This window comes from Brachycentrus maculatus, unplaced genomic scaffold (genome assembly GCF_059751285.1).
Source record: "Brachycentrus maculatus isolate JH-2025_06_01 unplaced genomic scaffold, ASM5975128v1 h1tg000783l, whole genome shotgun sequence".
Classification (NCBI taxonomy): Eukaryota; Metazoa; Arthropoda; class Insecta; order Trichoptera; family Brachycentridae; genus Brachycentrus; species Brachycentrus maculatus.
Window position 1 is genome coordinate 179,086 of NW_028281511.1, and position 15,633 is coordinate 194,718.

Here is a 15,633-nt window from a genome sequence, read left to right on the forward strand (position 1 = left end):
ATGGTTCGAGGAAAGTAATTTGGAATTGGCTCCGTCCAAAAGCCAAATAGTAGTATTTTCTAGAAAGCGTAACATCCCCGAGTTAAATATAAAATTGAGGAAAATTCGGATTCCTGTGAAGGACAATGTAAAATTTTTGGGCGTCACATTGAATAATAAGCTGTCATGGAACAAACACATTGAAAACATTGTGGCTAAGTGTGAAAAGAATATTAACATCCTAAGGGCAGTTTCGAGAGTGTGGTGGGGTGCTCACCCGACTACAATGAACATGCTTTACTGCGCTCTTGTCCGAAGTCATATTGATTATGCGTGCTTTATAATGGACCCTCTTCCAATGTATCTGCAATCTAAATTAGATAGGATACAATATAAATGCCTCAGATTAATTTTGGGAGCAATGAAATCATCTCCTGTGATTGCCTTACAAGCGGAGTGTGTTGATATGCCGTACTCTTTGAGGAAAAAACTATTATCCAACAAATTCATCCTCAATAGGACTAACGATAGTAATCATCCAATTTTTCCGAGGCTTCAACTTCTTCATGCTTTTTTTCAATCAACCTCAAACAAAAATACTGACAGTCCTCCTATTCTCTGTAGATCCTGGCATCACATTGTAAACACCATGTCATGTCCTCTTGAAGCCACTCTTCCGTTATATAACATTTCATATGAAGCTGCTATTTACAAACCTGATGTATTTCTTTCTATTGGAATAGATAAGACCTCGTTGGTTCTTAATGCCTCTTATGTTAAACGATTATTCATACAAAAGTTGGAAGAACTTTGGCCTAACCACGTTGCAGTATACACTGATGGCTCAAAAAGTGCCGTAGGAGCGTGTGGTACTGCATTATATATTCCTTCCCTTAATATAGAAGAGCAATTCCAATTACCTCGTGAAGCATCCATATTTACAGCGGAATGTGTGGCCCTTAGAGAGGCTCTGAGAATAATTATTAAACAATCCTTGTCACCGACAGTAATTTTAACTGATTCTCTCAGCGTTGTGAACCTTTTATCTTCAAATAATAATCACTCTGTCCTTAAAAATAATCATATTCTTTGTGATATAAAAAGAATGTTATATATGGTTAATGCTGAAAATAAAATTGTCTCGATAGTTTGGATTCCATCTCATATAGGAATTACCGGTAATGAGAGGGTGGACTCCATGGCCAAGGAAGCCCGGGACTGTGGCGTGGTTCCCAGTCTATTCACCCTTCCCATTCCTGACTATCTTAGTGGGCTCAAAGCTGGTGCAAGCGAGGAATGGAATGAAATGTTCTCCATAACATCCACTGGATCCTATTACAAGTCAATCCAACCCGTGATACCCAAATCCCCTTGGTTCCGCAAAGTTAGGATTCCCAAGCTGAATGTGTCCCTTCTGTGTAGGCTGAGGATCGGACACACAGTACTTGCATCCCACCTCAAAAGGATTAATATTCTAACTTGTTCGTTGTGCGCGTGTGGACAGGAGGATGAGACTGCTGACCACGTATTTTTCAACTGCCCCTTGCTCCCTAACCTCGAGTTCATTCAGGACATTCGGTCTGAGGGTTTGTCCTTCCCGCTGAATGTCCAACACCTATTGTCAATGAACTCAAAAAATGTTAACGGTGCGATTATTAAACATTTAAAAAAGTATGGCAAAAGCGTGTGACCCCAAAAAAAATCAATAAAAAAAAAAAAATTATTTAAGTATATAAAATCACTAGTATGGCAGGTATCACCCAAAATTGGGTGCTTTGCCAAAAAAAAAAAATAATAAAAATAAAAACTGCAACCGAGTGTTTCTTAACCAAAACATCAAAACTTGGTTCTCGATAAATTTATTATATGAAAAAAAAAACATTGATGTTTGTGTATTATTTTAATATAATAACAAATGTAAATACATACATTAAGATGGTAGTCCGCCTCCGTAGTGTAATGGTCAGCGAGCTCGCCTACCGTACCGGAGGTCCGGGTTTGATTCCCAGGGGGGGTCAAATACAAATAAGTTATTTTTTCCAATGTAATATTTTTTCAATATTACCCTGGACTGGTACCTAAAGCGGAGGGCCGATCACCTTTCCTTCATGTATTAACGATCAAGATAACACTGCATTTATATGATGCAGTGCCCTATGCACCATTGAGGTGCGGATAAGGGTTTGAAGTGAAGTATTTAGTAAAGCGATAAGACGCGATGCAATCAGAACTTTGAACAGATCATTTGGAAATCACGGACAATAAAACATTGTTTCAATGGCATATCGGATGCTGGAGAAATCTAATATTATATATGGTCTGCTTTGGATTGCTCCGACCGCTGAGGCAGTCGACGTCACCAACGAATATCTCATTTGTAGCAATTTGTGTCCGGTGTCCTGGCTGGAAGGCTCCCCCAGGGGAGCAGAGAGGTCAGCTATCGGGGTGACCAGTTTCCACGATTTTAGGTCAGCTATTGGGGTGACGAGTTCCCACGATTTCAGGTCAGCTTCGTGTGGTCCCGATATAAGGAAAACAATTCGACCAGCAAAACACACACGTTTAAGGACCAACATACGATAAATCGGGAATTTATTTTGTTTAAACCCAGGTAACATGACGTTATTGTATTTTTTCTTAAATATACCGCTTTTGTATTGAAAAAAGAAATGTTTCTTAAAAAAATATATGTTTTTAAAATCAACAGTTGTCAATAGGTAAGGATTTTAAAAAATATGTATATTTTAAAAAATAAATACAAATTAAGTATATATATATTTTTTAAATTGACGTCCAGCTTTCTTAGCTCAACTGGACGTTCATTGGATTATATTATTGTGAGTAAGGCCTTTAATTTTTTTATTGTAATAAGTGAAAAATTGAATTATTTCTAATCTTTAATCTAACAAGGTAATACACCGATTGCTTTAATATTTGGACAGAACGTTGTATTTAACTACGCACGTCTTTTTATTTACCTGTGACAGGTAAAACACTGTTTTTCACTACAATCGCAGCGCCATCTATTAAACGCATTATAAAGCATTGCTCATGGAGAACCGCTGTTATCTAGGATTTTCATTGTTTTCAGCTGCATTGTTGTTTTATAGGTTTTTTATTTATATTTTCATCTCTTCATAATTATTGTGAAATGAAACATATTTGAAATGTTTGCAGTGTTTTTTTTTCTTTTCGATTTAGACTATTTCGAATTAGACTAAGCCACAAAAATGTTCATTGCTGTTTAGGCATTCATCTTATAGTAAAACATGATTTAATTATAAATAAGAGAATTGTTTTTTACCACTTGAGTTTTACATTTTTAAGACTAGTTTCGGAAGCTATAGATGCTTCCGTCTATGGGTAAGAAAATGAAATATATTTGAGTCTTTATTCAAATCCGTAGATGGAAGTATCTGTAGCTTCCGAAACTAGTCGTTACAATATAATACTCGAGTAGTAGAAAATAAGTGTTTAATTTATAATTTAAGCCACGACAACACGTGCCAGGTACAGTTAATAAGTAATAACAATAATAAAATAGTAAAATAGTAAAATAATAAAATAGTAAAATAGTAAAATAGTAAAATAGTAAAATAGTAAAATAGTAACAGGTGGTTTGAATATAATTTATTTTATATTCATACACATTTATTGTAAATAAATTACAATCATTAAGGAAACACTTATTTTTATTCCACTTGAGTTTAATTAATGACTACTAGTTTCGGAGGCTAAACTTCCATCATCAGGTCTGAATAATAACTGATTATTATTCAGACCTGACGATGGAAGTTTAGCTTCCAAAACTAGTAGTTTTCTTCTTCTTCTTTTAGGACTAGGTCCTGTCATTCTCAGATTGCTCCTGGGAGGTGGAAGTGGTGCTTCCATCGTTTAGTTGGTCTTCCTGGGGGTCTGATCCCGCCTATGCTGCTGTCCACTGCCACCCTCACCACTCGATCCGAACTCGCTCTTCTCACATGATCTCTCCAGAAATTAATAAAACTCAAGTGGTATAAAAACAAGTGTTATCTTAATCATTTACACATGTCTTACCACAAAGTAAATTCCAAAACAATAAATAAAATATGTAAATAAATTGTTTTAAAAAATACATCTTAGAAAAATGTACACTTTCAACATTTTTCGAATTTTATTAGTTAACCTATTTTTTGGTACTGAAATAATCACATAACAATACGATCCTTCTCCCAATTGAATGAAGGAGAAAAAAATTCTACTGACCCATTTCTTATTATGATATAAAAGTTTACGGTTTTCAACGAGATCTTATACAGATTATTAACGAAACGTTCAGAATAATCCACGATAAGAGAAATGACCAACCCTTGTTGATTTTTTTGCTTTTTAATTAACGTTAACGTTTCTTGAATGCAAACAATGTTGGTAAAAAAATATAATTAAAACTTTTACCATTGCAGAACAGAATAATACCATTCAAACAAGAAACATGTTAAACTTTATTTTACTTGTCTTGGAAATAATAGCGATGACTTTTGAAGTTTTCTTTTAAAAACTACAAGTTTATGAAATAAAGAAAACATTGAAAAAAAAACTTTTTTTTAAATAATAAACATAGGTCTTTGATGCGCAAAAAAAAAACCACGTTGTTATTTCAGTCTATTTATTTTTTAAACGTTTACCTTTAATAATATTAGGTACTTTGATATTATATTGTATTTATTTAAAATATGCTTTTATTATTACTTTGTGAATGCATGAATTTACATAACCAAAATAAGGTAAAATAATATTAACAACATTTTGAGTGTGTCCAAATACTCGTTCACAAATTTTAATAAAGGATTCGGACCTCACATACTCACAAAAGCGTTTCTTCTCTATAAATTGTTTCTTTTCATCTCACCAATAGATGTCTCTAGTGACGTTCTAGTGATTCAAGAACAACGTTTCGAAATTGGTTCCTTTATAAAGAACTTCCAAAATTTGAATAGTGTGGTTGTCAATAATGGATAGAATTGGTGAATGTTACACGTGTGTAAAGTGATCACTTAAACCAGCCTATGACTACTACTACTAATCAGCCCCGTAAATGCCCAGACTTCCATATTCTTCTTAATCTTTGATGAGATTTCAAAAAATAATATAAAATAATATGTTTGCAATTTAAGACTGGTATTAAGCCCCGTATATACCCAGACCTCGATTATTTACTCGTTTGCCTCTATTTGGATACATAATAAATTGAAATTTTTGGTTAAATCATTCAATATTGATGTTTCCTTTAGCGCATTCAAACCTGGGTCCATATGATTAAACGCTGGTAAATGCACAAATCGCTATGGTAAAATAAAGGATAATTATCTATTGATCGATTTCACCATGGCGATGTAAATTGATTAGCCATTAGATAACGTATGTACTCGCCGTATTACGTGCTCTATTTCCACAATAATTTACTTCAATCGTTAGATGGTGAGATACGTAAAAAACATTCCTATGGTAAATTACGATTGCCACTATCTAAATTATATTTCAAAGTTGTGAATTTTTTTATACTTTTATTCTTGACAGGAATTTTCTTGACAAGAAAAACACTCTTAGGTGAGTTAGAACGTTCATTTTTCTATGAATCTAAAAATATTGATTATTTCAAAATGTTTTAAGCAAATACTCCAATCAGACAATAATAGATTGTGATTCCTGTAAAATTTGTATCATTTATACGAATGTCAACCAGTTATTTTCTAGTTAGAAAATGTTGGCAGCTGTCTGCCATGAGAAATGTTTATAATTGCATTACTGTAACGTTTAAATAGCGTTGCATTGCGCTCAAAAAATCCGTTTAAAAAAACATATTTTTCCCTGTCATTCGTAAAAGTATCTGCCACAGGTTTATATATTTAAAAGTACGCGTGTATTCATAGATAGATTTATATTGCAGTTTAAAATTTATCGGTGAAAAACTTTAGAAGAATAAAGATTTTGATCGAGCGAACATACAAGCGAGAAAAAAATGTTTCACGAAATAAATTGTATATGTGTGGGTCACTACAATGAAACAATACTTTATTTATTGTTTCGGCATTAACTTTGTGGTAAGACATGTTACAATAATTAAAGAAAACACTTGTTTTTTACCACTTGAGTTTTATTATATACTACATGTTTCAAAAGTTAAGCTTCCATCATTCAGGTCTGTATAATAACTAAAAAATAAAATATAAAATTGTTTTTTAAATACTTTCCCCTCTCCTTATTTATAAAACAATTATATTTTTTATTTTTTAGTTACTATACAGACCTGAATGATGGAAGTTTAACTTCTGAAATATGTAGTCTATAATAAAACTCAAGTGGTAAAAAACAAGTGTTTTCTTCAACCATTGAAACAATACTTTACTACAATATTTTTTCCCGGAACTGTGCGATGTACGTTTGTAGGTAACAACACAATACTCCTAACAAAGTTCATTCCAACGAGCTTTAAAACAACAGAACTTGTTAAAAATTTACATCCCTCGAGAATTACAGTGTGCACATTACGCTTCGATTTTGGCGCCTGGTCAAAAGGTAACAGTTTTACATGTTTATTATAGGCTTCCATCAATGTCGTGTTTATGATACAAGATATATTCAACGCGATAAACGTGACAGTATCAGTCAATCCACCTATAAATGATTTATTCAAAGAAGGTGCCATATAATTACCAGGAAAAACAAATTACAAGCACGTGGTTGTCAAAAATATGATAACATTAAATAAAATTAATCGTTTTTTTAGTATGTGTGTATAATAAAACAAATAATTATAAAAGTGAACTGTTTTTAAAAATATCAATGTCTTGTATTGTGTATTTAAAAAGATAAAATATATTTACCAGGAAATCAGAAGGTAGCCTGTTGTGACCATTATAAAACATAATATTCCGTTTAAAACAATTAACGAGTAGGTACCTACCTATTTGAATGACATTTTCCTAGCTTATTCCCTTATGTGTTAATTAAGAGACCGCCTACATTAAAATAACAGTTACCATTTGTATTCTAACAACCTCTCAATCTGTCAGAAAGTTTCCTACCGTTTGCATTGGTTGGCATGAGATTTTATCAATTAATTTTGCTACCATTGAAATAAATTGCGTTTTCTCTTTATAATTAATTACAGCAAAGAATATCATTTAAAAAAAAAGGTTTTAAAAAAGATTAAAGAAATAGTGCTTAAGTTTTTAAAAAATAATTAGATCGATCTTTCAATCACATCACGTTAGGTGTACAATACGAGTCAAGTGCATTCATTTAACAAACAATATTTATTATGATGACATTTATCAGTATCGCTAGCTAGACATAAATCACTACTTCAACATCACACTTGAGTACAATGTTATGTTGACTGTGGTCAGAAGAAATTACTTTAGTTTGCTTTTTCACCCTCTCTTTAATATTTTTACAATAGCTAGGGTAAAAAATAACACTAAATTATTTTGAAAAACACTAATTAAAAAAAATATATAAAATACTTTGTTTGATCAAAATGATACCATAGCGGCTATAAGAAGAACACGATCTAAAGAATAACCATTGCGCCCAGAGCGTCTTGAAAATTTTCATTCGCGCATGTAAAATCAGTTTATTTCCAAAATTATTTTCATTTGTTCATTAAACTATAGTTCTTATTAAAGGCACTTTTTATCATATTGGAATAAATAAATATATTTGATTTTATTAAAATATGTAATTTATTATCTTTAACAACAATATGATAGAAGTGTTCCGTCCCATTTTATGCTCAAATACAAATTAGTCTTATATGAGACCTTTCTGAATTTAAAAATATCTTAAAACAATTAGTCTTGTATCTAATTATCTTCATCATTTAAGAACTAGGGATTTTTTTATTTATGTAAATATATATACATATATATATATATATATATATATATATATATATATATATATATATATATATATATATATATATATATATATATATATATATATATATATATATATATATATATATATATATATATATATATATATATATATATATATATATATATATATATATATATATATATATATATATATATATATATATATATATATATATATATATATATATATATATATATATATATATATATATATATATATATATATATATATATATATATATATATATATATATATATATATATATATATATATATATATATATATATATATATATATATATATATATATATATATATATATATATATATATATATATATATATATATATATATATATATATATATATATATATATATATATATATATATATATATATATATAAATGTTCTTGAAGGTTAAAAATGGCCTCCGTGTGAGGGTGGTTTTATTATAATTAACCTCGTAATTTGTACGTTTTTTATCCAGCTCTTGGGTAACTCATGAAGACCAGCCAAGGTATTTTAATGCTTACTTACGTGCATAAAATACAAAAAGAAATCGTAATTATGTATTGAACGACAAACAAATAATCAAATGTTATATTTTGCTTATTTTATTAAGAAATTATTTGAGTATATTCTTTTATCACATTTACTTATAAATGCCAAAAGTTAAAATGTGAGTTTTTTTTTAATACAATACTTGATTTAAAGAAATTAACTTAATTTAAGAGTTAAAATTTTATCATTTATACTTAAAAACCTCTACATTTGAATAAAAGCTCCCTAACAAGTTAGGTCTTTTTAAAAATCAGATGCTTTTTTTAAGCAAAATAACTTTCCAGGCGATGTCAAGCATAACGGGGAAAAAATCTTTTTCATTCTCTCATTTTTAACACACTTCTCCAACGACTGAAGTTCAACAAAAGAAGTTAAACAAAAAAGATTATTTTGAATAGAAAAAGATTTTTGACACTTTTGTAAGTAAGACCTCGAGAAAATATATTTGATTTCAAACTATTCTGAAGTGAGAAACAAAAAACTCCGAAAAGATAACTGGGGTAGAAGTAATCTTTTATTTTATTTTAATTAGTTGGTTGTTTTTATACATAAAGGTGAAGTAAAAAGAACGGATATTATAATGATTTTTTTATTATTTAAATACCATTTATATCGATAAAATCAGTAAATTAGTTCACCGAATATCTCAGAAATTCCAGCAATTAATAACTTGATCCCCACACATTGCTGTGGTTCAATCCAGTCAAATGGAAAAGAAAGAAAAGAGGTTTTATACATTTTAAATGAAGTATTTTTTATTTCACAATGCTTATACATATATACTATATATATTTATGTGCGTGAAAGTACCTATGTATATGTGTAAAAATGTATTTTTAATTTTACTCGGGAATGTGTTTTTTTTTAATCACTTTATTTTATTTAACATATATCACATACTAAGACCCTGTAGGTACATTTTACCAAAATATTTGAAATAAAGTTAAATAAATAGATAATGGATTATTTATATTTCTGACATTTCAACATAGCTGAAGAAGGATATAAAAGTCTAGGAAAGAAGACAGACTTTATTACTTTATACTCATCTATAACATTCACCATTCATTCCATGATTGACAACCACACTACAAAAAAAAAATTATGCATTTATCATAAATCTCATATCTTATGACGCTTCATGTTTGATTTCACGGAAACCATCTATGGTTAGTTTGCAGTAGTAGGTTTGTAGTAGATGACAGATCATAAGCCTGTTAATACCAGAACTCATATTCTTCTTCATCTATGTTGAGATTAAAAAATATAAAAATAATTATTATGTGGAGAAACCCAGATTTATGAACAAGTATTCAGACACACTCAAAAATGTTGTCATTTTTTTCTTTTTTATTTATCACTCAACTTATGGGTTTTAAATGAAATAATTCAATTTATTACGAAATTCAAAATTTTTTAATTTTTTTCGTGCAGGAACGATTAATGATTCGTCTCATTTAAGACACACGTGATATATATATATATATAAATATATCATGCGTGGGTTAAATAATCCAGTTTATTCGAGTTTCAAGTTCAGGCTCTCTCTCCTAAAAGATATGTGTGAAAATATACTGAATGAATCTCACTGTTCCTTTGGAGAAAGCTTTATGTTTACTTCACAAATTCTCAACTGATGGTCCCACCGTCAGAATAAAATTCACTCTTTAAAAATACAACTTAAAATTTAATAATGATTTTAAAAAGAAAACAAAAACAATTTAGCACAGGTAATGTATGAGCAGTTAAAATAGAATTAACGTTAAATCATTTACGAATTCATCAATCCATGGACTGGCATTCATAAAATAGAGATAATATTACTGTACAGCAACAATACGTTTGATTGATGGCCTTCGTTCCGTTATTATAATGGCGTGCCTCTATGGAACTGTTTGGTTTCGAGTGAGTTTATATAAAAAATTACGCTCGCAGTAATCGTACGTAAGAATGGGCTATTAGAGCATTAGTACACCAAAACACAATCATCGTGCGTGGTAACGGATCTTTGATTTATTCATGGCATGACAAAAAACATAGGTATTTGTAAATTCACATTATATTTAAAATAAAAATGAAACGTTTACACAAAATTGTATACGACCCATAGACAGCCCTCGTCTCACGTAATTCCACCATTCGTTTTGCTATAATACACCGTACGCTATATTTTAGTAAAAGTTTTCAAAGCAGACGTCTTTTATCATCCATCCGGTTCTCGTAAAAACATTTTGATGAACCCGTTTTCAAGTTCTTTTGTCAGCGATTCAAAGCTTTGTGTAAAAAAGTTGCGAGGTTTTACATTTGTAACATGAATTATGTTACAATATTACAATAAATAGTATCGGCGAATTAAATAAACCCCATGTTTTTCAAAAGGTTAAGAAAAATGTAAAGACGCTGGAAAAAGGTCCAGACCCTGAAGGGTCTTAAGGAACACTTATGCCATTTTAAAAACTTTTAATTTCATTCTGAGATTCGACCTAAAATATGCTTAATTTGCCTAGTCTAAAACCGTATTGCAAACTATGTAAACTATCATAAAAGTGTCATTTTCAATCCGGCAGCTACTTTTTTGTAGCATCCGATCATTTTTTAAAACAATCTTTAAAATATTGGTACAGTTTACAATTATTTTCCAATAACCTTTGTAAAATTTAGCCAGAATTAGAGAGTTGTACCAATAGGACGTTGAATAATAAAAATAATAATAAATTTTACCTTCAACTTCAATGTCTATTGAGGACAAATCTTTCATGAAGGCGTTTAAGCAGAGAAATTTCTAAATACACTAATTCAGAATTGTGGACAAAGATTTTGACATACTCAAAATATTGACAACATTACAAATCATAAGCGTTGCGAGTGTTTTTGCCTAGAATTTTCACGGATGAATAACATGAAATAATAGTAATTTTAAACATAACAGAACATTTCTTGTCTGCCTCCGCAGCGTAATGGTCAGCAAGCTCGCCTACCGTTCTGGAGGTCCCGGGTTCGATTCCCAGGGGGGTTTAATAAATATAAGTGATTTTTTCACTCTAATATTTATTCAATATTACACTGGATTGGTACCTGAAGTGGAGGGCTGATCACCTTTCCTTCATGTGTAATCGATCGAGATAACACTGCGTTTATATGAAGCAGTGCCCTATGCATCATTGGGGTGCAGTAAAGGATTTATTATTAAACATAAAGAGTAAATTCACTCACGAGTAGGCATAGGCTATGAAACTTAAAAAGTTGAAGCCTGAGTAGGGTCATGATAAGCGGTGTTGCATAAGCCATAGCTAGATTTCAGAGTCACTTGAACGTTAGGTAATCAAAAAAAAATCCTGAGCGTGGCCAAGTGAGAACAAAAGTATGTTTTATTTTTTTTTCCGAATGTATTTTACTATTTTAAACCGAATCAAGCTGAACCATATTGATATTAAACTTCATTAGTAAACTGCCAAACAAAACATCGTGAGTATACTGGCAAAAAACGTTAACTCAAAAATCCCTGTTTGAATAATCCCTATTATTTAAAAGCTTTTAATCTTAATAGAATACCCGCTTTTAAACTTAATGTTGAATTTACTTTTAAAACCACATAAATATGACATTCAAATTATTGAGTGTATTTATCCAGTTTATAGAACATTGAAAACTTTAGAACACTGCATCATTAAGTCGAAATTGTATATTTTCGAGTTAACGTTTTTTGCCAGTACACCCACGATAAGTATATAAATAAACATTTTTGGGTATGAATAATTTAGTTAAACGAGAAGTATAAATGAGAGTATTTTGAACAAAAAAATATATATCTCACAGGTTTATTTCAACAAAATTAAACGCCATCATTTTAAAGGTCTGCAATATATTTGTTGACATTCTGGTGAAATTACGCCATAGTTTAAGAAATACGATCTTATTTTACAATGCCCTTAGCAAGAATCTGGTGTCTCCGCCATCTGAGTCACAAAACATAAGAAAATTAAGAGAATAAATCTAGTCTAGCTGGGTCGTATTTTGCACAGGAGCTTCTATGAATTCTTTACTCAGAATCCTCACAAATATAACTTGAATCATCAAATATAAAACAAGAAAATAACCCAACACATTTTGTGATAAATTGTAAGTTGACACTAAATCTGATTCATGAGTCAAATTGACCTCATGATAAATACGGTTTATTTTTTAAGTAAATAAATAAAACAAATTTTTTGTAAGCACATGCTCCTGAGTATATTTTACACAGAATCCTCACAAATACAACTTGAATTATCAATAAACTAAAAGAAAGGACAAAATTAACCAGCAATATTTTGTTATGAATTGTAAATTTAAACTAAATTGATTCGTGATTAATCTCAAAGTAAATATACATATATATTTTTTAAACAAAAAAATAGAACAAAATCTTTCTTAGCATATGCTAATCAGTGTGTAGAATCCTGTAAAATCTACATAAGTATGTTAATATAATCCAAGATTCAGACGTCACAGAAAGTGTCACCATAGATGTCTCTAGTAAATTAAAACACTGTGTTTGATCAATATACCTACAGGTAAAGATGTTCCAAGAATTTGAATAGTGTGGTTGTCAATCTTGGGTAGAATTGGTGAATGTTACACGTGTGTAAAGTGAACAATTTAACCAGCCTATGACGGGCGTAAGCTCCGTAAGTGCCCAGACTTTGATATTTTTCTTCATCTATGTTGAGAAGTCAAATAATAATGTGAATGTATGTATTTTAATAAAATTTTATTACTTTCATCGTGAGAAGACTGTTACTTTTTCCTAGCGCTTATTTAAGGCCATAAACTGTCCTTTTGTATTCTACTGCATATAATTTCAATATTGTAGAGTTTTGAAGTTGATAATAAGTAGTTAAATAAATTCCGATAAATATTATTATCGTATATTTGTAACGAAATCTTTATAAAATATTCGCATTTCAACAACACTTTTAAAAATATCGAAAGTAGAGTTATGAATCATTTTCCAAAAATATCCACTCAATAAACCAAAAGATCTATGTGCATTTAAAGATATAAAACAAACGGAAATATTTATGTGTAAATGTTATCGAAAATATTTCAATAAATGATTAAATTTATTTTGATTACCAATTCTTGAATTCTCGACACTTAATTGCTATATTTAAATCATTGTTAAATTGGGTTTCCTTTGTACAAGAGAAGTATTTTCTATTGCATATATAATGTCAGGAAGTATTTTTTCATTTTCTTCCAATTGCAACAGTTGACAAAATTGACATATTAAGGATGGACAAAATAAGGTGATTTTGTATATTTAAAAAATCTTTAAAAACTTTTCAGCGAAATAATTTTTTGCAGTTATTTTAGTTCATGTAAGAAATGTACTACTGTTCTTTATAAGAAGCAAATATCTAATCGTAGTATTAATAATAACTAACGACTATATGGCACGTGTTGATGTCGAGTGTGTTCTTTCATCAAATCATAAAATATCCTTAACTTTTTATGGTGTGAGACAACAAGCATTAAATAAAAGTTAACTTTAAACTTAATTATATATTTATAAACTGAAACACGTGTTAATGTGATAAGAGATAAAATTTCCATTTTAAATATCCTTCTTATTTCGTACGCTATCAGCAGCGTAGGTGTACCTGAGCATTTTTACAAATGTGAACTTGAAGATGATTCTCTTCGTAAAATACATTTGAAATCGTTTTTCACATCATATGAAGTACATATTATGTACTCAACAACCCCTTACGTCTACAAATTACATGCCCAATTGTCAACATTACGCCAGATAACTTCAAATCAATATTGATTATCGTATTTGACGTTTGCATGTATGTATGTATACTTAAAGGGCTTACCCATACTTAATAAGGCCAAAGATACTGTTACTTATCGAAGCAGTGTTATCTTAATGGTTTATTCCATAAGGGTAAGGTGATCAGATTTGCACATCAGTTATCAACATGAGGTGACACTATATCAAAATGAATGAGAAAAAATGAGAAATTCACTTATTTATTCTACATATATTTTCTAAATAAATTCTACATTTATGTATTTTTTACATCTATACATAAATTCTTTTTACATCTAAATCCTACATATATTTTCTCGCATCTTTTGTGTTTGTATAGTAGAAAAATGACCTAGATTTCAATATAAGTTATAATTGAGAAAATTGTCATTTAAATAGTTCTGTATACTTTATTTTTAAAGTTTATGTTATAAAAACTTAAAAAAGTTACAAATCTTAAGCACAACGAAAATAGTTTCCATTTCAAAAGTTTTTAATTTAATAAAAATACAGTGTGAGTTTTTGGCTACCATTATGTACGTATTAAGTTTAATTTTTAACATAGACAAAATGTTCGACACCAGTCTGATTATGTCAGTTACGACGAAACCCGGTTGCTGGTCAAATAAAATGAATGTGGAAAAAATTTCACAGTTGTTATTTTATTTTATAAAATGCAGTTCCACCAAAAAACGACAGAACAAAACTTAACAAATGTTACAAAAAATGATAAAAATAAAGCATTGTTTTTTCTTTTTATTCAATCCGATTTCAACCTACTTAGAGGGCGACGAAATCGATTATTAGTAATGTCAACCTAACACCAATCTACCATCAAATCTTGTTTACTTAATCGATTCTTCTGTTCAGTTTTTATGTATGATAATATAATCGAACGCTTGCTTACCAATACGCTGAATCCAGGTGTAGGGAACACTTTCATGACGGGATTTTCTTTCGGCATGTACCGATAAAACTCCCTGTCTCCTCTGTACCACTTTACAGAATACAAAATATCTGCCTCTATGTCATACTGGCAGCGAAGGGCCGCAGTTGAGCCCCTCTGCACGGCTGCTGGGAGGGAAATTCTCACATCCCTTAGGCAGTTACTGACGCCTGAAATATAAATATAAATTTCAGAAAGTTATGAAAACATTGTCGATGGAAGAACATCGGATTGAATCGCTTTCTGTTATTGACATTTTATCTTAAAGAAGAAACAACCCATTTTGTGTATATTAATAAAATCACTACAATCGTTATATTTATTTTAAAATAAAAAATTGAAAAGGAGTCAATTTTTTGCTGATGAAATTTAATTCTGAATATAAGAGGGTAGATTTTTTTTTAAACTTCATCTCGTTCATCATCTTA

At 29.9% G+C, this 15,633-nt stretch overlaps 1 protein-coding gene across 1 annotated transcript in view; it reads right to left on the bottom strand.

The window, feature by feature from the left end:
- Nucleotides 1–15,375, bottom strand: part of LOC148300213 (uncharacterized) — a gene marked incomplete at both ends in the record, with an annotated part of 63,860 nt that extends 48,485 nt beyond the window's left edge. Inside the window, one exon of the mRNA XM_088275103.1 lies at nucleotides 15,167–15,375. Coding sequence (XP_088131229.1) covers nucleotides 15,167–15,375 — 209 coding nt within the window. The remainder of the gene's footprint in view (nucleotides 1–15,166) is intronic.
- Between the last annotated feature and the right edge of the window lie 258 nt (nucleotides 15,376–15,633).